The 27607-nt window shown below is 41.5% G+C and overlaps 1 protein-coding gene across 1 annotated transcript; it reads right to left on the bottom strand.

Moving 5' to 3' along the window:
* Nucleotides 1-4026: 4026 nt before the first annotated feature.
* LOC140204503 (targeting protein for Xklp2-like) lies at nt 4027-26559 on the bottom strand. Its single transcript, XM_072271205.1, has 6 exons — nt 26450-26559; nt 23777-23930; nt 21434-21526; nt 19498-19628; nt 6243-6367; nt 4027-4452 (listed from the first exon to the last, which is right to left on the bottom strand). The coding sequence occupies exons 1-6, from the start codon at nt 26547-26549 to the stop codon at nt 4219-4221; spliced, it is 837 nt and encodes a 278-aa protein (XP_072127306.1). The 5' UTR covers nt 26550-26559; the 3' UTR covers nt 4027-4218.
* Nucleotides 26560-27607: the final 1048 nt, after the last annotated feature.

Genomic DNA, 27607 nt, shown 5'->3' with positions numbered 1-27607 from the left:
ATTCTGCCAATAAAGACCATCATCAGGAAATTTATAGATGGCATTTGAACTATGCCTAGCCATACAGCCATGGGTGTGGAGAAAGTAGAGTAGTGGGCTAAGCACACACCCGTGTTGATTGTCAGCAAGGTGGTGATGTTATTTCCAATCTGCACAGATTGTGGTCTTCCAATTAGGAAGTAGGGGATCTAGTTGCAGATGGAGGTACAGAGGCTGAGGCTGTGTAGCTTCTGTAATTGGAGTTGCTATCAGTTGTGATGTCCATTGATGTGGTGGCTTGGACCCAGTTGTTTTTGGTTTGTAGCGATAGTTTTGGGAAGAGTGCAGGGAGATCAGGGTCAGGGTTAAGGTTTAGGGACAGGGATGAGGGAGGGTTCCAGGTTAGTGGTAGTAAATGAAGGAGCCAGTGTTCGGGTAAGATGGTGCCAAGCTGCAATGTCCATTGATGTCCTCAGACATAATTCTTTTTCTTTAGGTTTGTAGGGATGGTTTGGTGGATAATGCAGGGAGTTAGGGGTCAGGTTACCATTTGGGGACAGGAATGAGTAAGAGGAAAAATGAAGAGTCAGTGTACCCTGTGTTCAGAGCGCAAGTGGGAATGCTCCTGGGTCAAAGGTCAGCTATCCAGAGTTCAGGGCACTAAAGATTAGAACCTGTGCCTTCGGTCCATCTAGTCCTTGCTGAACCGAGCCCCATTGTTCCATAACTGGACCATAGGCGTTCATACACCTCCCAACCATGATCCAAGTTCCTCTTAAAATATGAAATCGAACCTGCATCCTCCACCTTATTTGGCAGGTTGTTCTACACTCTCACCATTGTGCTAGTGAAAGTGTTTATCCTTTCATCTTTCACCCTTAACCCATGACTACTAGTTCTAGCTTTCCCAACCTCAGTGGAAATAGCCAGTATTTACCTGATCTATACCACTCAATTTAGAAAACTTCAAATCTGGGTGCTGGTGAAGGGCCTTGGCCCAAAACATCAACTGTTTACTTTTTTTTCCTAAGATGCTGCCTGGCATACTGAGTTCCTCCAGCACTTTGTGCATGTTGCTTGGATTTCCAGTATCTCTAGATTTTCCTGTTTGCCATTTTTCAGACCACTTTCTGAGCTGGTCCAGATGCTACTTGCAAGCTCTGTTAGCCTTCCTTACTGTCCACTATGCCCACAATCTTGGTGTCATTCACAAATTTACTGATCTAGTTTACCCCCACACTATCATCCAGATGACAAACAAAATTGGACCCAGCATCGATCCCTGCAACACATCACTAAACACAGGCCTCCAGTCACAGGCAACCATCTACCCACTCTCTGGTTTCATCTGTGAAATCAGTGTGGAATTCAGTTCCCTACATTGTTTTGAATGCCACAAGAGTGAAACTTCTTGATAAGCCTCCCTTGTGAGACCTTGTCAAAGGCCTTGCAAAAGTCCCTGTACACAATATCCACTGCCTTGCAATTCTGTTGACATTCAAGTGCTCGCAGACTGGAAGTGCTGTCCTAGGCTTGTCAAGCAATCTGAATAGTTACTCAAATCTGCCTTCCTTTGAATACTAGCCCTCATTATGCAGAAGATGAACTGTTTTACTGGCAAGACTGATCCATCAGTGGATAGTATTGGCATGGCAATTATCCCCTAGGAAATTTGCAATCCCATCTCAAAAGGCTCACGATCTCAAATTAACAAACCCAGATTATTCATCATCCTTAATTTGTGTGTCAGTAGTCCTGTATAAAGCAGATTGAATATTCACAAAAGACAGTGACCAGTAATGGATTGAGCATTGATTTGTACTGAATAAGTACTTATGAACTGCCAGATAATCATTACCAGGAAGTACACAAATAAACCAGACCCAGGCATTTGTGAGCGAGTGAGCAGGATTTATGTGCAAAACAATCTAATCAGATCCCTTACTATGGCTAATCCCTGCTCAAATACAAAAGCAATGCAGGAGAAACTCTGGTCAAAGAATCAGGGTTTTTCCCCCCCCATTTGCTGTTGTCTGATACCTTGTGTTCTCTGCACCTACAGGCCATGAATTTGCAAAATATTCTTGTGAAGTTGGACAAGAGTACACAACAGCACAAAGGCACCAAATCAAATGATCTCAGAATGAGTGTACCACAGGTGTGCCCAACCTGGGGTCTACAGACCCCTGTTAATGATAGGGGTCCATGGCACGAAAAAGGTTGGGAACCCCTGATGTACCAGATTAAAGTCCCATAAGCACACCAGATCAGGTTTTAACATGGGAAGTTGAAAATTGAAGTTCTGCAAGTTTCAAGACAACTCCTGGCAGTCATCACAAAGCCCTAAACCAACCACTGATACACAAGGGGAACCACTGTCTTCCGGACAACCTTCTCTTCATTTATAAAACCCTGGAATTCTCCATTTGTCCAGAACTTCATTGGCTGCGGAATGCTTAGCAAACAAGTTATGAAAACAGTATTGTAGTACTTGATAAGCCTGCTACAGGCAGCCTAGTACCCAAAGCAGCTGGAGGAAGGGGAGCACTGCTATGTTAGATAGATCATGCACAAGTTCACTTTAATACTCTAATCAAAAGGCTGCACTGCATTTCATGGGTGTCATTGTTTGCTAAGGAGACTCAAACAATGGGGAGAGAGCCAATTTTTGAACTATTGTCAGAAGGCAATATTGTTCCAAGGGGGCTTGATTTTACCAGTGTCCAGTGCAAGGCCCACCATTGTGTAGATCAATGAAAGCAGTCGTGGCTTGCAGCTCAACTTTGGTGCCTGCGAACAAGTCTTAGCAGCTGCTGCAGGTTGACCCTTGTAGACTGAAGACATTTCTTCATGTGATTGCTGTGCATCAAACAGCTTTCTGTTCTAATGACAGAGTCAAGCCAGCCGAGGCAAGATGCTGCATAGTTCAGGATTAGTTCCAGCCTTTGGTAAGTAATATTTGGCTGGAAAGGGACACTCCTTTTCAAAAAGAGTAGCAAAGACCAACTACTGCTTGACAGACAAGAGCCAGATCTATTTTCAATAATTCTAGAAACTAATGGAATTAAGATCACTAGATGCTATGCACACTTGTCATCTGCCCTGCCTCTTTCTCTGATGAGATGCAGCATCACACTTTAGAAAGTAACCACTGTTAGGGGAAACTATTACACACAGCTCTTTTATAGAATCAAAGCCACCGTCAATATGAAAAGTTAAAATCACCTACTACCACAAACTTATTTTTCTTGTAACTGTCTGCAACACCTTTTTACGAACTTGCTTCTCTGAATCTTACTGTTGGGTGGTATATGATATAATCCTATTAACTTGGGCATCCCTTTCTTATTCCACAATTCCACCCAAATAGCCTCAGTAGACAAGACTTCATCTGTTCTGCATGAGCACTACCATATTTTCCACAAATGAATAATGCCACCCTTTCTCTTTAATCCCTCCCACCCTATCAACTCTGAAATGGAGCCCTGGAATATTGAGCTGCCTGTCCTGGCACTTATGCAAACAAATCTCACTTGAGTACAGAGTCACAATTCCCTGTGGTGATCCACACTGTTTAGCCTTACCTAATCCTTACATTAAAAAAAAAAAGACCCTTACTACAGCACGTGGCATGGGTATCAATAGTGAGATTACAACCCTGGAACTTGTGTTCTTGAGCTTGGCGCGTGACATCCTGAATTCACTTAGTAGGATCTCATCATTGGTCTTTTTGCACATGTCAGACTGTACTGACAATATTTGATACCTTAACAGTTCATCTCTACCCCCCCCCCCCAATGGGGGCAAGGGTATCTGTTTTACTTGCAAGGTTGATTAATTATCTCAAAAAGTGCAACATGATCCAAGTTAAACTATACTAATTGGGACTCATTTATCTGCATGTCTCAATCACTGTATACATTTCTAATAGCTTAAAACAAATCCCAGCTATATAGTGTCTAATATTATCATCTTTATTCAAATGTTTTTAATCTAAAAATTCATTACAACAGCAGAGGTCTTATTGTGAGAAAAAAATCTATTGCTTTAACAAGTGTGAATTCACCCATTGGGTAAAAATAGCACAATATATAAAATGTTACAGTACTGCCCAGTAAAAAGCCTGACTTGGTTAACCTGAATAGTGTGATGTAACTTCATTCAAAAATCCAGACATTTCAAGTATTCATCGATGAACCTGATTTTGAAAAGGACCAAACCATGGAAGGACTGGTTAGATCAGATTTCAGATGGCATATCAGGAACTGGAGCCTGGATAGAGTCAAGTGCAGTAGCTGACGCTTCCTGGCAAATGGGCCGTCTGCGGCTTCTTGGTTGTGTATAGTGTTGAAATTTGTTAATGTACTCTGCCACTGAGACATATTGGTTGATGCACATCTTTCTGCCCTCTTTCTTTGCACTTGTTGACAGGGAGAATGGCTTTGGTACTGTGCACTCTTGCTTCGTTTGTGTCTGGAACAAATAATACAGCTCAATTCAAGATTCAATAAGATGTTATGGGAACATTCTTCCAAACAATACTTCACTGTGATTATTCTTAAATATATACAATATATAATGCTAAAGAAATGTCAAGCCTAATATCACATTGTTCACTGAGATACCTTTAATGCCTGCACTCATTTCCAACTACTAAATTTTCTCAGAATAAAGTATTGTCACTTCAATAGTTGACCTGGAATGTTTGCTCTTAAAGTGTGAACACCTGCCAGTTGGAGTACAACCACTCTGGGACTTAAAGGTTGAGAGCTTATTGCCTCTCATCACTACACAGTCATCTATTCAAAACTTTAAAGGAGCCCGAGGAATTACAATAGAGACAAAACTACAGGTGTTGGAATCTTAAGCTGCAGAAACAAAACTTTTGCTCCAATAGCACAGCTTGACACAGATTTCAAAAGTTATTTTGGCAAAAAAAAAAGTGGAAACCTGAATCAAACATTAAGTATCTACTTTAACATTGCCATGACTGAGAACCTTCAATAGCACATTCAAAAGTGTCTGTGAACAAGTCTTAGCAGTTGCTAAGTGTTTCACACTTAAAGGACTGGGAAATACATTTTCTAGTATGATCACTGTGCATTGAACAGCTTCTTATTCTAAAGACTGAAAGTCAAGCAAGCCAAGGCAAGATGTTGACATATGTTCCTAGCAGGAATAGTTCCTGCCTTTGGTAACTAATATTTGGCTGGAAAGGGATACCCCCCTCTAACAAGCAGTAGGAAAAGACCAACTCTATTGCTTGACTGACAGCATAACATTCAAAAGGCTATTATCCTGTGCAAAACTACATTCCAAGCATCAACGCTGAGGAACACAGGAAACCTACAGCACAATACAGGCTCTTCAGCCCACAAAGCTGTGACAAGCATGTCCTTACCTTAGATATTACCTAGGGTATAGAAACATAGAAGATTGTTACAAAAATTACACTGCTGTAAAGTAAAGCAGCATCTACTATGCAAATCAATGGTAGACATTTTGGATTGAGACCTTGAAGCAGACACCTTCCTTTGGCTTTAGAGATGTTGTTTGACACATTGAGATCTTTAGCCAATTTATTTTTGCTCCAACATTTATGATCCCATCTCCATGGCACCTACTAGTTACTCAAAGACCACAAAGTATTAATTGGTTATGAAGTAGAAAGCATTAAATGCACAGTCATGTGCCTGTTCTCCAAGTATCATCCAAATTTGGAGATACTCTTCATTACTGGTAAATACATAACCTTGTAGTATTGTTTAAAGACCCACAGTTCAGAAAATTGTATGGTCAATAAAACAGTTTTTGTATGAAAGAAAGTCAGCACTTAATATCTGGGGATGATATTTAATCGCAAAAGGTCATTTTGGCCATTGGACAACTACATTACGCTGCATCAGTTGGGTCAGCCCATCATTCAGCAAGTTGATCAGGGAACAAAGATTATGAGGTAGAGGAATACACCTTAGATACTCTAGAATGTATTGTCGATTTGGTTTAATCAGAACCCAGTTCAGTGGTCTTTCCTTGAAGTGATAATGGATTTATTCTTAAGGGCATAATGCTTGAAAATATCACCAGTAGGTATACAAGTAGGAAACCAAAATGAGAATTGAAGTCAAATGCAATCTTATTTACAAAATCATTAACACATTCTGTAAATCCACATAATGTGAGGAGTAAACCCTCAGACACCTACTGGCACCTTTAAGCTAAGTTGTTCCAGTTATCAGTATAGAAAGTGATAGATTACTCACCAGTAGTGGATATTTGCGGAGTTCATTGACAAAGTTATACTCTTTGTATTCTTGTTGCACTCTGGGTAAGCTAGCTTTAGATAGAGTGTCAGTAGCTGGAATTGAAGATCTTGTTATGATGCAACCTAATAATTTTGGGGGAGGGTCAAAGTGTGGTGAAGGGCAGAAGATTAATGTTATTGTAACATTTCCTACTTCAAATCTCAGAAGTCTAATCAATACATAGTAAGACCACTGAAGCAGGATTAAGCCATTTGGCCCATTGAGTCTGGCATCATGGCTGATCCATTTCCCTTCCAACTCCATTCTCCTGCCTTTTCCCTGTAAACTTTCACACCCTGACTAATCAAGAACCTATCAACCTCCGCCTTAAATATACCCAATGACCTGGCCTCCAATGCCACCTGTGGCAACAAATTACATAGATGCACCATCTTCTGGCTAAGGAAATTCATCATCTATATTCTAAATTAACATCCCTCTTGACCAAGATCGTGTCCTCTGGTCCTAGATTCCTCCACAGTAGGAAACATGCTCTACACATGCACAATCTTGGCCTCTCAAGGAGATGCCATCATTCTTCTAAACCCCAGCAAGCAAGGTCTAGAGCCATTAATGCTCCTCATATGATAAGCCTTTCATTCCCAGAACCTTTCATGAACATCCTCTGAACTCTCATCAGCACATCCATTGTTTAGGGGCCCAAAACTGCTCACAATACTCCAAGTGAGGCCTCACCAGTGCCAGAGCTTGGATACATACATGGAATTATGATGTAGTGGCCATTACAGAGACTTGGCTGGCACCAGGGCAGGAATGGATTCTCAATATTCCTGGAATTCAGTGCTTTAAAAGGGATAGAGGGGGCAAAAAAAGGGGAGGACGGGTGGCATTACTGGTCAGGGATACTATTACAGCTACAGAAAGGGTGGGTAATGTAGCAGGATCCTCTTTTGAGTCAATATGGGTGGAAGTCAGGAACAGGAAGGGAGCAGTTACTCTACTGGGGGTATTCTATAGGCCCCCTGGTAGCAGCAGAGATACAGAGGAGCAGATTGGGAGACAGATTTTGGAAAGGTGCAAAAATAACAGGGTTGTTATCATGGGTGACTTTAACTTCCCTGATATTGATTGGCACCTGATTAGTTCCAAGGGTTTAGATGGGGCAGAGTTTGTTAAGTGTGTCCAGGATGGATTCCTGTCACAGTATGTGGACAGGCCCACCAGGGGGAATGCCATACTAGATCTAGTACTAGGTAATGAACCGGGTCAGGTCACAGATCTCTCAGTGGGTGAGCATCTGGGGAACAGTGACCACCGCTCCCTGGCCTTTATAATTATCATGGAAAAGGATAGAATCAAAGGGGACAGGAATTTTTTTTAAAATCGGGGAAGGGCAAATTATGAGGCTCTAAGGCTAGAACTTGCGGGTGTGAATTGGGATGATGTTTTTGCAGGCAAATGTACTATGGACATGTGGTTGATGTTTAGAGATCTCTTGCAGGATGTTAGGGATAAATTTGTCCCGGTGAGGAAGATAAAGAATGGTAGGGTGAAGGAACCATGGGTGACAAGTGAGGTGGAAAATCTAGTCAGGTGGAAGAAGGCAGCATACATGAGGTTTAGGAAGCAAGGATCAGATGGGTCTATTGAGGAATATAGGAAAGCAGGAAAGGAGCTTAAGGGGCTGAGAAGAGCAAGAAGGGGGCATGAGAAGGCCTTGCCGAGTAGGGTAAAGGAAAACCCCAAAACATTCTTCAATTATGTGAAGAAAAAAAGGATGACAGGAGTGAAGGTAGGACCGATTAGAGATAAAGGTGGGAAGATGTGCCTGGAGGCTGTGGAAGTGAGCGAGGTCCCCAATGAATGCTTCTCTTCGGTATTCACCAATGAGAGGGAACTTGATGATGGTGAGGACAATATGAGTGAGGTTGATGTTTTGGAGCATGTTGATATTAAGGGAGAGGAGGTGTTGGAGTTGTTAAAATACATTAGGACAGATAAGTCCCCGGGGCCTGACGGAATATTCCCCAGGCTGCTCCACGAGGCGAGAAGAGATTGCTGAGCCTCTGGCTAGGATCTTTATGTCCTTGTTGTCTACGGGAATGGTACCGGAGGATTGGAGGGAGGCGAATGTTGTTCCCTTGTTCAAAAAAGGTAGTAGGGATAGTCCAGGTAATTATAGACCAGTGAGTCTTACATCTGTGGTGGGAAAGCTGTTGGAAAAGATTCTTAGAGATAGGATCTATAGGCATTTAGAGAATCATGGTCTGATCAGGGACAGTCAGCATGGCTTTGTGAAGGGCAGATTGTGTCTAACAAGCCTGATAGAGTTCTTTGAGGTGGTGACCAGGCATATAGATGAGGGTAGTGCAGTGGATGTGATCTATATGGATTTTAGTAAGGCATTTGACAAGGTTCCACATGGTAGGCTTATTCAGAAAGTTAGAAGGCATGGGATCCAGGGAAGTTTGGCCAGGTGGATTCAGAATTGGCTTGCCTACAGAAGGCAGAGGGTGGTGGTGGAGGGAGTACATTCAGATTGGAGGATTGTGACTAGTGGTGTCCCACAAGGATCTGTTCTGGGACCTCTACTTTTTGTGATTTTTATTAACGACCTGGATGTGGGGGTAGAAGGGTGGGTTGGCAAGTTTGCAGACGACACAAAGGTTGGTGGGGTTGTAGATAGTGTAGAGGATTGTCAAAGATTGCAGAGAGACATTGATAGGATGCAGAAGTGGGCTGAGAAGTGGCAGATGGAGTTCAACCTGGAGAAGTGTGAAGTGGTACACTTTGGAAGGACAAACTCCAAGGCAGAGTACAAAGAAAATGGCAGGATACTTGGTAGTGTGGAGGAGTAGAGGGATCTCGGGGTACATGTCCACAGATCCCTGAAAGTTGCCTCACAGGTGGATAGGGTAGTTAAGAAAGCTTATGGGGTGTTAGCTTTCATAAGTCGAGGTATAGAGTTTAAGAGTCGCGATGTAATGATGCAGCTCTATAAAACTCTGGTTAGGCCACACTTGGAGTACTGTGTCCAGTTCTGGTCACCTCACTATAGGAAGGATGTGGAAGCATTGGAAAGGGTACAGAGGAGATTTACCAGGATGCTGCCTGGTTTAGAAAGTTGCATTATGATCAGAGATTAAGGGAGCTAGGGCTTTACTCTTTGGAGAGAAGAAGGAGAAGGAGAGGAGAGGAGACATGATAGAGGTGTACAAGATAATAAGAGGAATAGATAGAGTGGATAGCCAGCACCTCTTCCCCAGGGCACCACTGCTCAGTACAAGAGGACATGGCTTTAAGGTAAGGGGTGGGAAGTTCAAGGGGGATATTAGAGGAAGGTTTTTTTTTTTTTTTTTTTTTTTTTTTTTTTTAAAAACACTCAGAGAGTGGTTGGTGCGTGGAATGCACTGCCTGAGTCAGTGGTGGAGGCAGATACACTAGTGAAGTTTAAGAGACTACTAGACAAGTATATGGAGGAATCTAAGGTGGGGGCTTATATGGGAGGCAGGGTTTGAGGGTCAGCACAACATTGTGGGCCGAAGGGCCTGTACTGTGCTGTACTATTCTATGTTCTGTTAAAAGCTAAAAATATAAAGCAGAGGCTTTGTATAATCCAGTCCTCTCAAAAAGAATGCTAAAATTGCATTTACCCTCCTTACTGTTGTGCAACATTCCAGTAATATTTGAGTAACCATATATATTGTTTGATTAAGCATTCTTTTAGTTTAAATAATTCATTACAGATTACAAGTACAAATACATGAATTGCACATGTTATCATGCTACCAAGTGATACATGCACACTTTGTTAAGTAAACTAAAACCTGCATTTCACTCCTATGTCTTCCTTTTAATTAGTTTTATGTTTTGAAGTTACAAAACATAACATTGGTGGAGAGGTACTTTTAAAATGAACCCATTAACAAACTTGTTAAAGCACTGAGATGTTTGAAAAAGACATGCAGTGATGAGTGGTTCAATTAAAACAAAAAAAACCCAGCACATGCAGAGATGGGTCAAGCTTAAAAAAAGCAGCATAGTGCATGTTCTTCAGAAGGGAAGGCATGATTGAGCTTTTAAAAAAAAGTCAGTAAAGGGAGGAATTCATGGGTTTATAAAGAGTACCGGGTGATGATAATCAGATAAAAGCAAAATGGCTGGCTATGTCAGAAAGATTTACAAATTTGATTACACAACAGGTAATTGGTTCATATGTACCAAGCTACTGGAAGCAAATGTAATAGTCAATGAGGAATATACCAATTTTACTAAGTGCATTGGGTTTAAAAAGCACAACTTTCTTCAAAGTTTGACTACTCCAACCAAACCAATGGAAATGAGCTTTGTCAGTTCGGTAATGAGACTAATGAAATAAGAGATCATTTAGTTTGTGAAATTTTAAAAGAAAGCATTCTTCGCTGCCAAAGGAGGTAGAAGATGCGTGTTCCTCTGCTAAATTGTAGATCATCCTTGGGCAAGGTGTAGCACCTGTTAGTCCCCTGATTAGGATCTCATGAAGTCATGGGAGCAGGTGGTGGGTGGTTGTTTGAACATCTGGTGCACATCACAAATCAAGGTTATGTGGCTACTGACAGTCTTGTGTCCGAGGTCACCTGTCTTCTCAAGATACTGCCTAGAAGGCAATGGCAAACCACTTCTGTAGAAAAATTTGCCAGGAAAGGTCACGGATGGACCATGATTGCCTACATCATATGGCACCCAACAAATGGTGAAACTTGAAGAAAATACAACAAAGTAGGTCACATACAAAAACAGCATGTTGGGCAGATTAAAAAAAAAAAATGGACTGCTGAGAAGATCAAAGTTGCAGTTTCAAAAAGTTCATGCTGAAGAGAAAATCTGATAATGACGAGTGACAGGATTGGCTAGCCTTGAGATTTACAATTTGAAAACTAACAGGAAACAAGCACAATGCTTACAACAGAAGTGAACAACAATTAATTAGTGGGGAAGTAGACTGGTTCAGCTATTTCACACATTCCACAAATAGAGTTTGAGCTGTATTTCAAAGATACTAAACTGAAGCCTGCAAATATCCAACTAAGAACTTATACTGGAGAAAAGACAATTCCTGTGGGAGTGACATTCATGACAGTGAAATACAACAACCAACAAGCCACATTGAGCTTGTGGCAAAAACAAAGTTCAGCCTTGTGAGGGCCTGGTTGGCTGAGACAACTACAACTTGATTGGAGATCCATCCACAATTTGCATGCCACAATTCCCTGCAATGAAGCCAACTGAAAATGAATTGAGGTACTGGATCATGCCTAAAATGTCTCCATCTCAAACTCCACGAACCATTGCCCAGAGGACAAACAGATCCTAAATTGGAGAAAGGCCAATGGAGAAAGGATCTGGCAAATGTGGATGGGGCAGGCTGTTTTCTGGCAAAGATGTACTTGTGAAGTGGGAAGCATTCTAAAGCACAAAACTTCTATGTGTCTATTAGAACAACAAGACAAGATAACAGGTGTAGGGAGTTGTTTCGCTGAGTACCCATGTTCCATCCACCAGAAGCGGGATCTCCCAGTGGTCCCCCATTTTAATTCCACTTCACATTCCCATTCCGATGTCAATCCATAGCCTCCTTTACGGTCGTGATGAAACCACACTCAGGTTGGAGGTACAACACCTTATATTTCATCTGGGTCGCCTCCAGCCTGATGGCATGAACATAGATTTCTTGAGCTTACAGTAATTGTCCCGCTCCCACCCCCCCCACCCAACTTTCCTCTCTCAACTCATCTATTGCCTCCCTCTGGTGCTCCATGGCCTTCTTTTCTCTCCTATCAGGCTCCCCCTTCTCCAACCCTGTATCTCTTTCACCAATCAACTTCCCATCTCTTTGCTTCAACCCTTCCCCTCCCGGTTTCACCTATCACCTTGTGTCTCTCTCCCCTCCCCCACCTTTTAAATCTACTCCTCTTTTTTTTCCCTCCAGTCCTGCCAAAGGGTCTCAGAAACATCAACAGTATTTTTTTTTTTTTTATTAATTAAAATCCCTCCATAGATGCTGCCTGGCCTGCTGAATTCCTCCAGCATTTTGTATGTGTTGCTTGGATTTCCAGCATCTGCAGATTTTCTCTCCTAGGTGTAGGAAACCTTTGTTTTCAAGAGATATTGAGGATCTGCTTAAGAAAAAAAGGGAGGTGCACTGCAGGTAAAGGCATATAGGACAAATGAGGTACTTACAAAATACAAGTAATTCAATTCAAGAGAACACTTAAGTAATCAGGAAGGCATGAGATTGCCTTAGCAGACAAGGTGAAGGAGAATCCTAAGGGATTCTGCAGGTATGTTGGATCAAAAGGATTACAACAGACAAAGTTGGTCTTCCAGAAGATCAGAATGGTAATACATGTGTGCAGCCAAAGGAGCTGGGGGAGATCTTAAATACATTTTTGCATCTGGCCGACAGTCTATAGAAGCAAGCAAAATGGCATCAAATTCATTGACTACAGTTTACAGAGATGATGTTCACTGTCTTGAGGCAAGCTAGGGTGCACAAATCCCCAGAGCCCAACAAAGTGCTCCTTCAGACACCACAGGAGGGAAATGCTGAAATTGTCATGGCCCTAGCAGATATAATCAAATCATCCTTAGTGACAGTTTAGGTACTAAAGAATTGGAGGATAGCCAGTGTTGTTCTGCTGTTTAAGAAAGGCTCCAAGATGATAAACCAAGAAATTATAAGCCAGCAAGCTTGACATTAGTAGTGGAAAGTTATTAGAAGGTATTCTAAAGGACTGGATATACAAGTATTTGGATAGAGATGGACTGATTGAGGACAGGCATCATGGCTTTGAGTGGTCAGTCATAAGACCATAAGACAAAGGAGCAGAAGTCGGGCATTTGGCCCATTGAGTCTGCTCCGCCATTTTATGAGCTGATCCATTCTCCCATTTAGTCCCACTCCCCCGCTTCTCACCATAACCTTTGATGTCCTGGCTACTCAAATACCTGTCAATCTCTGCCTTAAATACACCCAATGCCTTGGCCTCCACTGCTGCCTGTGGCAACAAATTCCATAGATTCACCACCCTCTGACTAAAAAAATTTTTTGTATTTCTGTTCTGAATGGGCACCCTTCAATCCTTTAAGTCATGCCCTCTCGTACTAGACTCCCCCAAAGTCATGCCTAATTAATCTTAGTTTTGAGGAAGTTGCCAGGAAAGTTGAAGGCAAGGCGGTAGATGTTGGGTACATGGACTTTAGCAAGGCATTTGACAAGATTGGTGAAAGTGGTTCAGTCACTTGGCATTCAAGATGAGGCAGTAAGTTGGTTTCATGGGAGAAGCCAGAGAGTGGTAGTAGATGGTTGCCTCTCTGACCAGAGGCCAGTGACTAGAGGAGTGCTGCAGGGATCGGTGTTGGGTCCGTTGTGGTTTGTCATCTATATCCATGATCTGGATGATAATGTGGTTAACTGGATCAGCAAATTTGCTGATGACATCAAGAATGAGTACAATGTACAGCGAAGACTACTATCATGGCTAGCAGAGGGATCTGGATCAGCTGGAAAAAATGGCAGATGGAATTTAATGTGAAGTGTTGCACCTTAGTTGGACCAACCGGAATAGGTCTTACACAGTGAATGGCACGACACTAAGGAGTGTGGTAGAACAAAGGGATCTGGGAATACAGGCCCATAATTCATTGAAAGGAGAAGATAGCAGCATACCACGCGCGTGCAGCTCTCCAGTGAATATGGTATTGTCTCTGTTAAATAGGGGCCGTGGACAATTCTGATTTGAGGGAGACAGACGTGAAAGCACAGAGGAACATCTGGAGAAATTTCTGAAACACCCGTTCACTGCTGTTACTGCAAGATCTTTGAAGGTATGAGACGTGAAGTAGCTAAGATAGACTGGCAAATGACACTTAAAGGGTTGACAGTGGATATTCAATGGCAAGCATTTAAAGATCGCATGGATGAACTACAACAATTGTTCATCCAGTTTGGCAAAAGAATAAATCAAGGAAGGTAGTGCACCCGTGGCTGACAAGGGAAATTAGGGATAGTATCAATTCCAAAGAAGCATACAAATTAGCCAGAAAAAGTGGCTCACCTGAGGACTGGGAGAAATTCAGAGTTCAGCAGAGGAGGACAAGGGGCTTAATTAGGAAGGGGAAAAAAAAATTATGAGAGAAAACTGGCAGGGAACATAAAAACTGACTGTAAAAGCTTTTTATAGATATGTGAAAAGAAAAAAATTGGTTAAGACAAATGTAGGTCCCCCTACAGACAGAAACCGGTGAATTGATTATGGGGAGCAAGGACATGGCAGACCAATTGAATAACTACTTTGGTTCTGCCTTCACTGAGGACATAAATAATATTCCGGAAATAGTAGGGGACAGAGGGTCCAGTGAGATGGAGGAACTGAGGGAAATACATGTTAGTAGGGAAGTGGTGTTAGGTAAATTGAAGGGATTAAAGGCAGATAAATCCCCAGGGCCAGATGGTCTGCATCCCAGAGTGCTTAAGGAAGTAGCCCATGAAATAGTGGATGCATTAGTGATAATTTTCAAAACTCTTTAGATTCTGGACTAGTTCCTGAAGATTAGAGGGTGGCTAATGTAACCCCAATTTTTAAAAAAGGAGGGAGAGAGAAACCAGGGAATTATAGACCGGTTAGCCTAACATCGTGGTGGGGAAACTGCTAGAGTCAGTTATCAAAGATGTGATAACAGCACATTTGGAAAGCGGTGAAATCATCGGACAAAGTCAGCATGGATTTGTGAAAGGAAAATCATGTCTGACGAATCTCATAGAATTTTTTGAGGATGTAACTAGTAGAGTGGATAGGGGAGAACCAGTGGATGTGGTATATTTGGATTTTCAAAAGGCTTTTGACAAGGTCCCACACAGGAGATTAGTGTGCAAACTTAAAGCACACGGTATTGGGGGTATGGTATTGATGTGGATAGAGAATTGGTTGGCAGACAGGAAGCAAAGAGTGGGAATAAACAGGACCTTTTCAGAATGGCAGGCAGTGACTAGTGGGGTACCACAAGGCTCAGTGCTGGGACCCCAGTTGTTTACAATATATATTAATGACTTGGAGGAGGGAATTAAATGCAGCATCTCCAAGTTTGCGGATGACACGAAGCTGGGCGGCAGTGTTAGCTGTGAGGAGGATGCTAAGAGGATGCAGGGTGACTTGGATAGGTTAGGTGAGTGGGCAAATTCATGGCAGATGCAATTTAATGTGGATAAATGTGAAGTTATCCACTTTGGTGGCAAAAACAGGAAAACAGATTATCTGAATGGTGGCTGATTAGGAAAAGGGGAGGTGCAATGAGACCTGGGTGTCATTATACACCAGTCATTGAAAGTGGGCATGCAGGTACAGCAGGCAGTGAAAAAAGTGAATGGTATGCTGGCATTTATAGCAAGAGGATTCGAGTACTGGAGCAGGGAGGTAATACTGTAGTTGTACAAGGCCTTGGTGAGACCACACCTGGAGTATTGTGTGCAGTTTTGGTCCCCTAATCTGAGGAAAGACATCCTTGCCATAGAGGGAGTACAAAGAAGGTTCACCAGATTGATTCCTGGGATGGCAGGACTTTCATATGATGAAAGACAGGATGAACTAGGCTTATACTTGTTGGAATTTAGAAGATTGAGGGGGGATCTGATTGAAACGTATAAAATCCTAAAGGGATTGGACAGGCTAGATGCAGGAAGATTGTTCCCAATGTTGGGGAAGTCCAGAACGAGGGGTCACAGTTTGAGGATAAAGGGAAAAGCCTTTTAGGACCGAGATTAGGAAAAACTTCTTCATACAGAGAGTGGTGAATCTGTGGAATTCTCTGCCACAGGAGACAGTTGAGGCCAGTTCATTGGCTATATTTAAGAGGGAGTTTGATATGGCCCTTGTGGCTAAAGGGATCGGGGGTATGGCAGGAAGGCAGGTACAGGGTTCTGAGTTGGATGATCAGCCATGATCATACTGAATGGCAGTGCAGGCTCGAAGGGCCGAATGGCCTACTCCTGCACCTATTTTCTATGTTTTCTATGATTGAGAATCTCAGGAGGGTAGGCCCCAAAATCCTTAGTTTTGCCTGCTGCTGGCGACTGAGATTGAGATCAAATCACCATCGGATAGAGATGGTGCTCTGGACTCAGTGTCGGAGGCTCGAAGTTTTCAGGTGACTCAGAGTCGGACTGTGGTCGGGCACGGCAGGGAGAGTTTTCTTCCTTCTCCCATCTGCATGAGATGTGGGACTTTCGAGAGACTTTGAACTCTTTTACTGTGCCATGGTCTGTTCATCAAGTTATGGTAATGTTGCACTGTTCTAACTATAGGTTATAATTATGTGGTTGTTAGTTTTTCAGTCTTGGTCTATCCTGTGTTTTGTGATATCACACCAGAGGAATAATGTATCATTTCTTAATGCATGCATTACTAAATGACAATAAAAAGAGGACTGCGTGTCCTCATAATCTAATCTCAGTAGCATCACAGTTATATAGGGTTGTAAAGGAAGTTTATGGCACATTGCTTTCATAACATCCCATCTTCATATACAAATTGATTTATGTTGAAGTTGTACAAGATATTGGTGAGGCCTAATTTGGAGAATTGTGTGCAGTTTTGGTCACCTACTTACAGGAAAGATGTAAGTTTGATAAAATAGAGAAAATTTACAAAAACATTGCTGGGTCTGGAGGACCTTTGTTACAAGATTGAATATGTTAAGACTTTATTTCTTGAAGCATAGAAGATTGAGAGATTTGATAGAAGTATACACAATTAAGAGGGGTACAGTTAGGTTAAATGCAAGCAAGTTGGTGGGACTACAAATAGAAGTTATGGTTAAGGGTGAAAAGTGAAAAGTTCAAGGGGAACATTTTCATTTAGAGAGACATGAGCGTGTGGGACTAGCTGACAGCACGTGGTGCATGCAAGCTCTATTCCAACATCTATGAGGGGTTTGGATAGGTACATGGATGGTAGGGGTATGAAGTGCTATTACCCAGTGCAAATCAATGGGAATGGGCATTTTAAGTGGTTCAGTACAGACTATGGTCCAAAGGGCTTGTTTGTGCTGCATTTTTCAATGACTAACTAGGTGTTGGTGCCAACCCCTGTGCCCAATTGGAAAGCATATTGGACCATGCTTGAAAGTGACAAAATGGTGGTCTGACTAGAACAGTTTTTGTAGGCAACATATCTGAGAAAGCTTCTGATTTGTTAATCATGCAGTTACTTGCAAAATATGGCTTGGTTCTTAAGCTGGAAGAGAGTTCAAGGAGCTTTAGAAAAGTTGCAAGCATTTGGTTTCTGTGAGTGTGAAGAACCAGAATCTGTGTACATTAAGGTCATTGCATGAACTTCAAGTGCAAGACAAAAAGCTGCTTGTAAAGATAGATGCAAAGACCAAAGCCCAGCTGGATGAATGGAAGCCCAAAAGAGTCAATGGCGTTATGAAAGCAAAGGATTCATCAGATGCTGTTTTAGAGGAGACCAAGAGGAGAGATCAGATCAAAGAGAGCAATAGAAGGATTAATAAGAGAATACTCCTGTGATCCAAATGCACCTTTCCAATATCAAGATGCACAAACTAGAAAATGTAGGTTGTTACCACTATCAGAATCATTCCTGACTTTTCTCCTTGTTTAGAAAATAGTCTATGCTTTTATTCATTCTACCAAAGTGCATGACCATACTCGCTGACACTGTATTCCATTTACCACTTCTTTGCCCATTCTTCTAATCTGTCCAAATCCTTTTGCAGCCTCCCTGCTTCCTCATCACTACCTGCCCCTCCAGCTATCTTCACATTGTCCAAACTTCACTACAAAAGCATCAATTTCATCAAAAATCATCAATTCCATCATCAAAAATCAGTGACGTTCAACACAAAAAGTAACCCCAACACCAAACTTTATGGAACACCACTAGTCATCGGCAGCCAGTCAGAAAAGGCTCCCTTTATTCCCACTCTGCCTCTTCCCAATCAGCCATGCTATATATCCTTTTCTATAGTACCACAGGCCTCGAAGTAGCCCAAAACCACATCCTTAACAATTGACTCTAGCTTCTTCCCAACCACTGAATTTCAGCTAATTGACCTAAAATTTCCTTCGTCTACTTCCCTCCCTTAAAGAGCGAGGTGACACTTGCAATTCTCCAGTCCCCTGGGACTATTCCAGAATCTAGTGAGTCTTGAAAGATCATTACTAATGCTCCACAATCTCTTCAGTTATCTCGTTCTGAACTCTGGGCTGTAGTTCATCTGGTCTAGGTGACATTTACCTTCAGAGCTTTCATATTCCCAAGCATCTTCTCCCCAATAATAGCAACTGCTTTCACTTCTGCTCCCTGACACTCTTGAACATCTGGTGTGTCTTCCGCAGTGAAGAATGATGCAAAATACCTATTGTACACTACTCCCACCATAGCAAACTAGCTATTTAGTCATCATAAACAAGAGTCTGCAGATACTGGAAATCCAGAGCAGCACACAAAATGAAGGAATTCAGTAGGTCAGGCAGCATCTATGGAGAATCTGTTGATGTTCTGGGGAGAAACCCTTCATAACTGGAAAAGTAGGGGGAAGCCAGAATAAGACGCTGGAGGGCAGGGGAGATAATACAATCTAGGTGATTAGTGAAACCAGGTGAGGGGGAAGCTGGGTGGGTGGGGAGGAGTATGAAGTGAGAAGCTGGAAGGTGATAGGTGTAAAAGATAAGAGGTAGCCTATATCATTTATGCGCATCTATCACATTGCATTATTACTGAACCAAAGACAAATCTCCTCTAGCTTATTCTGACAGGATGATTGGCAGTAAAGGAGGAACCATGGAAAATAGAGGACATGGTGAATCAATGTTATTTGAACACTAGCCTCTCAATAACCGAGTGCTGATTTGCACAAGTTTGATCTTCAGTACAGTTCTAAACCAGACCTAGGTCAGAAACACTGATAACAAAAATAATTTGTTCAGCAAAGCATAAAGTTGGAACAATGGACTTAATCTGAGCTAGTCCATTGCACCATAAATTTCAATTTTGCATATGATTGAAGCTCACTTGACATCGTTTTATGTCAATATGTCCCCACATATTCAACCAACCCCATCTGACGACCAGCTTAACTACACCAAGTACAGATACCATTAAAATGATGTGAAATATCATGTATACAAGTAATTTTTATAATCACTGCAGGTAGAACTGAGCAGGCAGTTAACAATCATAAGCTAATGCTTTACCTCTGACAAAAATTGAAAGGTACATTGCCTCATTGAGCTTTCTGTGCTCTTCTGTTTCCCTTTGTAACTGAGAAATTAGTAACAGCTCTCGTTCTTCAGAACTCATTGATCTTCGGTTTGTTTTGCTTCTGCTGAAGGCAACAGAAATAACAGTTCAGCTTTTTGATGCATTGGCAATTGACATTAATTACATCAAGACTAGTTAGGTCATTCTTACTTTCCCCCCCCCCCCCCCCCATCCTAAATGTGTATTCCTGAAAATTTAAATACTACTAACAGAATGACCAAGAGACTGCACAATTACAACTCCAGGAGACATATTTGTTTCAGAGTCAGTTTTCAGCTGCCACAACTGTAATTCAATACAAAGTCTACCAAAGACCATCCTGCCCTGAAATGCCAAGACTATCAATTGTCATTTTTAAACTAGTTCCAAAGGGTAGTCTCAACCCACAAATCATTCAAAGTCTTGTCCTATGGCAGCAGTTTGGTATCAAAATCATGCACCACAGAAGTAGGACCTTTGGCCCATCAAATCGATGATTTTGCCCATCTTTTCCAATAGTTTGCCCATATTAGGTATATACCATTACAATTATTTGAGAGATCAAAGTAGCAATTCAAGCTGAGACAACAAGTAGGCCGATCCAAGTCAGCAATCAAACCGGAATCAGCACACCAGTGCCGGGGAGCATGAAGGACTGGATGCTTGGAGCACTGGCTCAAGGAAGGTGAATCTAGTCAAGTGATGGTTGCAACACAGACGTTTAAAGAGCAATTCCAATGTGGACATTGATAAGTTTGTGCAATCCTGATGGCTTCAAATCAACAGATGAGTGGTAGAGGAGGTGTATTCCTAGAAACTCAAAGCAAAGCACTGTAGATACTTGAAACAAAGTCAGATAGATACTAGATGATTGAGGTGTGTGTTCGGCCATCTGTGACAGCAGAAAGCAGAACTTTCCACCATCACAGAATAGTGCAAGCTATTCTGACAATCTGAACATGGAACAAGCAAATTAAAAATGTAGAAGGAATGCTAATGATAGTGGACTCAGGGGCTGAAGGGTCTGTTCCTACAATGAATTCCGAAGCCAAATGCAATGACAAATTTGAATCTCCAACATATCAATGGAGCTATAAAGGTGGCAAGATAGTGGTTATATTTCCATTAGGAGTTTGAAGAGATTTTGTCACCTAGAATATTTGAAAACTTCTATAGATGAATCATGGACAGCATTCTGACAGGCTGCATCACTATCTGGTATGAGGAGGAGGGAAGCTAATGCACAGGACTGAAAGAAGTTGCAAAATTAATCAGCTCCATCCCGGATACTAGCCTCCATGGTATCCAAAACATCTCCAAGGCGTGATGCCTCAGAAAGGAAGCACCCATGATTAAGGACCCCCATCACCCAGGACATGCTATCTTCTCATTGTTACTGTCAGGAAGGAGGTACAAAAGCCTGAAAGCACACACTCAGCGATTCAGGAACAGCTTCTTCCCTTCTGCCTTCTGATTCTGAAATGACCATTGAATCTACTAACACTATCTCACTTAAGAACTGTTTTGCACTATTTTTAATCTATTTAATATACATACTCACCATAATTGAGTTCCTTATATATTCTTTCTATTATCATCTTGTATTGCATTGTGCTGCTAAGTTAGCAAATTTCACAACATATACCGGTGATAATAAGCCCAATTCCGATTATTTTCCTATTCAGAAGACAATGCCGTTCCATACCAAGAGATTTACTGTAGAGTTTAATTAGAACCAAACCTCATTTTTGTTGAGTATAAAGGATAATTTTTTTTCATGTGTTCAGAGGATGAAGTAAGTGCTATGTAACTACTTGTTTCAATCTTAGTATTAGCTAAATGCAATGCTTATTTATATAAGGAACAAGTGAATTTTGGTCTTAAACTTACTTGAGTACCATGGGAGTCTTGGGTCGTGTCAGCCTTGGCCTTTGGTGAATCACAAATTCCTCACGATTCCCTGATGTGAGAGTTGTGGTGCCCCTGATGAAATAGGATTTATTTTAATCAAAGCAAGGATTCAGGACAATGCCAAAGTGGTCAACTGATTGCAGGAATCTTCCCACATTAGACATTTATTGAACAGTTTCCAGGCATCTGAATTAAAGGAATTGGAAATCAAAGGTGATGCTGGAAACACTTGTGAAAGGAGCATCTGTAGAGAGAATAAAGTTTGTTCTGAATCATAAATCTTGATCAGAACTAAATGCTGCAATTTCAGGGGTGCAGTATTTGGTGCAAGTTAGTAGGGGACAAGAAATGATAGCAATATTGCATCAACAGATATTGCTGGATTGTGAGAAACCTAAATACTAGAAGTGATTCTGGGAGATGAGGAAGTCCCACAGTCTGAGACATAGACTTCCGGCCAAAGCCAGCCAGCATGAGGCACAGAAAGGTTAACATTGGGATCTTAGTATTCACTAAAGGCGCAGAGTGAAAGCAGAGGTCTCAAATCATGCATGTACATTTAGGAATCAGACAAGTTTAGAATCATGCATCATGGACATGTTATTTAAATACAATTACAAAGAAGGCACCACTACTCCCTCGGGAGTCTGTGGAGATTCGGCATGTCAACAAAAATCTTGATAAATTTCTATAGATGTGGTGGAACGTGTGTTGACTGGCTGCATTACAGCCTGGTATTGGAACACCAATGCCTTTGAACAGAGAACACTACAAAAGGTAGTGGACTCTGCCCAGCACATCAACCAGTAAAAACCCTCCCAACCATTGAGCATGTCAACATGAAACATTGCCGTAGAAAAGCAGGACCCAGAGAACCTCACCACCCAAGCTATGCTCTTTACTTGCTGCTACCACCCTCAGGTAGAGACACAATTGCCTCAGGCCTCACGCCACCAGACTCAAGAATATTTACTACCCATCAACCACCTTAAACAAAAGGGGATAGGTACACTCATTGTATTCCTGGTGATCCGACAACCGATGGTCTCACTTCAGTTTGTTGTGCTTGTATTGTGCTCATCATTTACATTTGTACAGTTTATCTTGTTTACAATTACTGTTCTATAGATTTGCTAAGTGTGCCCATAGAAAAAAATCTCAGTGTTGTATGTGACATGTACTCTAATAAATTTTTACTTTGAACTCTGAAGTATTTATCATGTTCATTTCCACAAATTATGCCTTACCTGCTGAATATTTCCAATATTGTTTTTATTGCAGGATTTCCACAATCAGATTTAATGTTTGTGGTACAAGTCATGGCATTTGTTGATTTCTGTCAGTAGTGCAGTGTAGGCATAACAAAAACTCCAAGTTAAAATAAATGCAATGCAAGAGGTAGTGTTCATAGACCATTCAGAAGTCTGATCGTAGAGGGGAACAGGCAGTTTATAAATGTCGAGTTTGGCTCTTCAGGCTCCTGTACATCTTCCCTGACAGTAGTGATAAGATAAGAGATGAAGCATACACATCATGTGGCTTTATTTTTTAATCAGTGTTGAAGAAACTGAGGCCTACCATCAAGTATTAATTTGTTCAGGATGTTCAAATATTAAATGAAACAAGGCCAACATGAAGGTCAGAAAGCTTGCTTTCAGTATACAGCAAAGGCAAGATTAGTTTATTTATGAATATTAGCTACAGCTCTAACTGAATCTCAGACCACTGTACAAGTATCCTGGAACAACCACAAACAGGAGAACAAATACAGTACAGATGCAGGTTGGAAAAAGTATTCCCTATTTTAAGTGAACAAAGCAATTACCTTTAAGTGGGAATGGTTGACAGATGAGGTAATGTTTATTTAGAAGGACTGGTGTGTCCCTTTAAATTGTGCTCAGACGGCCAACATGACTTCATGCAATTAAGAAAATGTATATACTGATATTTCACAATATCTTTCTGTGATTGTGCAAGGACCCCACAGGATATGGTTAAACCGACTGTCTTACTGGTGGTGGGAAGATTTGTGGGAGGGAATGGGGATATGTAGTGCAGAGAAGTTTCATTCTGATGCTTCAACACAAAGTAACATCAAGGGGTAATTTCATTAAAACTTATTGTGGAGTTAGAGCTTGTGGAGAGTTTCTTCTTTGAAATATCCAGTGTTTGAGGGAAGAACACAAAGCAACAGAAATCTTACTTCAATTTTTAAAAATATATGCTCCCCATTTTGTGAAGGCCTAATTTCCTTCAATCCTTTCAAAAGGCGTCATCTAATCACTTGGCTAACAGAAAAAGTACTGGCCAATTAGCTCTCACCTAGAGTTTGAAATATTCTCAGCATCCAATAAGTCTGAAGACAATGCAGCACCGTCAAGATGGGAGGAGTTTTCTGTGACCTCTGCCGAGGATGTAAATGATAGAGAGTCAACACGGACAAAAGACATTTCACTGGCATCACTTGCTGCATCCTCTGCAAAGAAAACACAAAATGATTAGTCAAACTGTGACTGAGGGAGTACAAGTAGTTAGTTATGAAATAATGTCAAGACCAAATTTCAATCTTGCACCAAGATGTATCCAGTTGCCTACCAATCTTCAGGTCAGTGACAAAAATGGGAGCTGAAAGGCAATCCAAGAGGCTTTAGCTGAACAGGGTATGGGTTTACTTTTGTCTTTAGTCTGGGAGCTAATTTCATTGTGACAATTGGGCAAGGGGAAGCCAATACTGACATTTTCTAAAAGATGTTAGATTGCAAGTAGCAGTGATTTTGGCAAGAGCCCAAGTTTCAAAGGCACTGCTTGGGAGATTTAACAGTTACAAAATATTCAATACCTAAATCTAGGGCAGGTTTAGAATGTTGGCAGGCTAGTTAATGGGATAATTTTCAAAGATAACAGTAAACTGTGGAGATGCACATTATTATTTAAGTAAACATGCTACCAGGATTATACCATTCCAGATGTCTAAGATGGTTACTTGTACTGCATAGGAAGATCTTTTGGTCCAATACATCTATGCCACATGTTATGCTGAACCATATTAATCACACCCCCCGGAATTAATTTCTTGTCTTGCCCCATTCAAGCAATTCTCCAAATAAATTGCTACTGTTCCTGCCTCCTCCACTACCCCAGCAGCCCATTCCAGATATTAAAATATTTTAGTTTGAAGTTTCTCCTTCACATTTTTCTTATACCTCAACTGGAAGGAGTATTTGGAGGCAAGGGAGGAGGGTAAATGGGCAGGTGTTGCATTTGTCGCTTGCAGCGATATGTGCCAGGAGGGAGATTAGCGGGGAGGAACAAATGGACAAAGGAATCACGGAGGGTCCGATCCCTGCAGAAAGCGGGTGGTAGGGAGGTAAATATTTGTTTGGCGGTAGGATCCCATTCAAGATGGCAGAAGTTGTGAAGAATGATGAGTTGGATATAAAGACTCATGAGGTGGTAGGTGAGGACAAGAGAAACTCTATCCCTGTTAAGGTAATGGGAACATGGGGCGAGGGCAGATGTCTGACTGCTGTAGTTCCAGGTTGCCGATTATGCAAGATCTAACCTCAAACAGTACAATTCTAGTCTCCAGAAATTACCTTAGAATAAGTTGATATTCCTATTAGAGATCAATATTCATTTTTTCCAAACAGTTGATATAGATACTACTTTTTAAATTTGCTCATTTATAGCTTCGTGTGAGGGGGGAAAAATGCATGGAACCCTTCAAGTGGGTTATAATTTAAATGGTGTTAGCAAACTTAGAGAGAAAAAAGTGACTAAAACATTAAGGGGTTGAATGCTAACCAGAGCTCCAGCACTGGACAGCAGACCACGCTCAATTCCAACATAACTCAGTCCAAGACAGTGGGAGCTTTTGGAAGTTTTCTGTTTAGTAGAATCAAATCAAGTTTAATTATTATTCAGACCATAAATAGATACAGCCAAATGAGACAGGTAAGTTTCAAAACACACACACATTCAAAACAACGGGGGGGAGAGAGAGAGGAACAGAGTCACACAAGAAAACACAATTTTAGTCCCAGACCCGAAGCAACAAGTTCCAACAAATTAACACACACATAAAATGCTGGAGGAATTCTGCAGGCCAGGCAGCATCTGTGGAAAAAGAGTACAGTTGATGTTTCAGGCCAAGACCCTTCAAGTCCCGCAAATTGATTGTTCCTGGCAGTCCAGCCTGTAATTCTACTGACCCAACACTGGAGGGCAGTAGTGAAGGGGGAGGCCAACCCCCAACCAAGCCCAGGCACCGCAGTACAACACAAGCCCAATAACTGAGGCCTAGTCCTCAACATAACTGAGACAACCCTGCTGCCTTGCCGCCTATCTCCCCACCAAATAAGGGAAACAGGTCTGCAGCAATGAACAACATGGTCTTGCAATTGGAAAAGAAGTGTCCAAGACAGTCACTCATGAATTCACTACACACCAACTCTGGTGCCTTCGAGTAGCAGGAAGCCACATGATCGACACTAAACCCAATCCATCTCTTCCTGCAGCCCGACGGCCCAAAATGATTCTCTCAGCCCAATGGACCAACTCGCCTTCTCTGCACCGCAGAGCCAGCAGGCTACTCCCAACAATAAGCAGCTCACTGATGCAGTAGACCTTCCGTACATGTAGTTATTGGAGTCTTACTGTGTATAGAAATATGTAACGAAGTTGAAAGACATTTTGCTGGCCCGCCGGGAGGCCGCTGCGTGCATTCGCGCCGCCATCTTAGCGGAAGTTCCTCTATTCTCTAGGAACAGGTTATTGTAAACCACAAAGGACAACATTACGGTAAAAATATTGCAGAAATATGAAGTTGCTTTAGAAACGGTTATATAGCACAGACACTGTCCCCTCAACCCGTCCACGCCGACAAGGTTGTGTGAGGTAGTATTATATCTCTCAGCTGTTTACATTGAACGCGGAGACGTTTAATTAAGGAAGTGATTTGAAATAAAACGATTTAAAAACTATTTAAACTTATACCATCATTTTCTTCAATTCGAAGGGTGGGGTTCACGGCAACCATCGGAACTCCGCGTTTTACACCACCAACAGGCAGAATTATTTTGGCGCTATTTTCCATGTTTACTTCTTTGTCGGTTGAGGGACCTCTAGTGATCGAGTTTAATCTGTAAAGAAACAGTGCAATCAACAATTCTCCTTTCCAACGAAGGTCGTGGCAAGTATGATAACCCGGCCGGAATAGAAAGTTAAAAAAAAAACAAGAGTTCCAGTTGAAATATCGCTTTATAGTATGCAAGATTCGTTGCTCAATTCGTTCCCAACCAGCAAAATCGAGACTTGAAACAGGACCAAAAGTACTATAACGTTTCTACTGTTACTATCAATATCGAACACAACCACTCCATACCTCAAAAAAGAGAAATAATTAATTGAGGAGATGATTTGCTTTATAAATCGGCGCACATGAGTTTTAGTTAGATCCTTAATAATGTTATCGAGCAATCTAGAATAACTCCCAGGATTGCAAAGTGATCATTTAATCAAATCGTCAAGTAAGTCGTTTATTTTAGTACATACCCTTTCCCTTCTGTTCTTCTGCGAACTACCTTAACCAGGTTCTATCAAAGGGTCTGAATGTTAAATATTTCCTTCGGCTCACTTAATTGTGCAAAATAATTAGTTAATGGCGTCTAATTAAACAAATACCATTCTGTCTGTACAAAGTTCGTGCGCCGGCTTGAGTGGGAGTGGTGCTGGCTGTGAATGGTGTGGGGATGTTGGGAAATAGTGTAGGTTTAGGTAGGGGGAGGCATCTGGAAAAGAGGCTGTAGATGGGAGGTTCGAGTATGTGCGCGTTGGTAGGATGTTGGAATGAAGTTGAATCTAGATCTTGAAAACGGGAAAAGACACAATATTGAAATGATTTCAAGTGATGGAAAGGAAGTATGGGATATTTGGGGAAAAAAAAGACTTTAAGGTACTGTATTGTTTAAATTTGACCCAGAGCAGCCGCCTTCCATCAATCCCATTAAATTGACTGCAGAGTTAAAATTGGCTATAGGGAATATAGATTGTATTCGTACTTTAAGAAGAGGTAATGTGTTAATCATTTGTAAGAGTAAGAAATGGTGTGAGAAGGCATTACATTTGAAGACTTTACTTGGCAAAAAGATAGTC

The sequence above is a fragment of the Mobula birostris genome, chromosome 10 (assembly GCF_030028105.1).
Source record: "Mobula birostris isolate sMobBir1 chromosome 10, sMobBir1.hap1, whole genome shotgun sequence".
In the NCBI taxonomy this organism is placed as follows: Eukaryota; Metazoa; Chordata; class Chondrichthyes; order Myliobatiformes; family Myliobatidae; genus Mobula; species Mobula birostris.
This window is presented reverse-complemented; position numbering and strand designations above follow the sequence as displayed.

Coding starts and splice junctions, on each gene's coding strand:
- LOC140204503 (XM_072271205.1), bottom strand. CDS start 26,549: ATGGAAAATAGCGCCAAAATAATTCTGCCTGTTGGTGGTGTAAAACGC. Junction 21,527..23,776: donor GAGAATATTTCAAACTCTAG/GTGAGAGCTAAT, acceptor CTATTTCATCAG/GGGCACCACAACTCTCACAT. Junction 19,629..21,433: donor AAGACTCCCATGGTACTCAA/GTAAGTTTAAGA, acceptor TGTTGCCTTCAG/CAGAAGCAAAACAAACCGAA.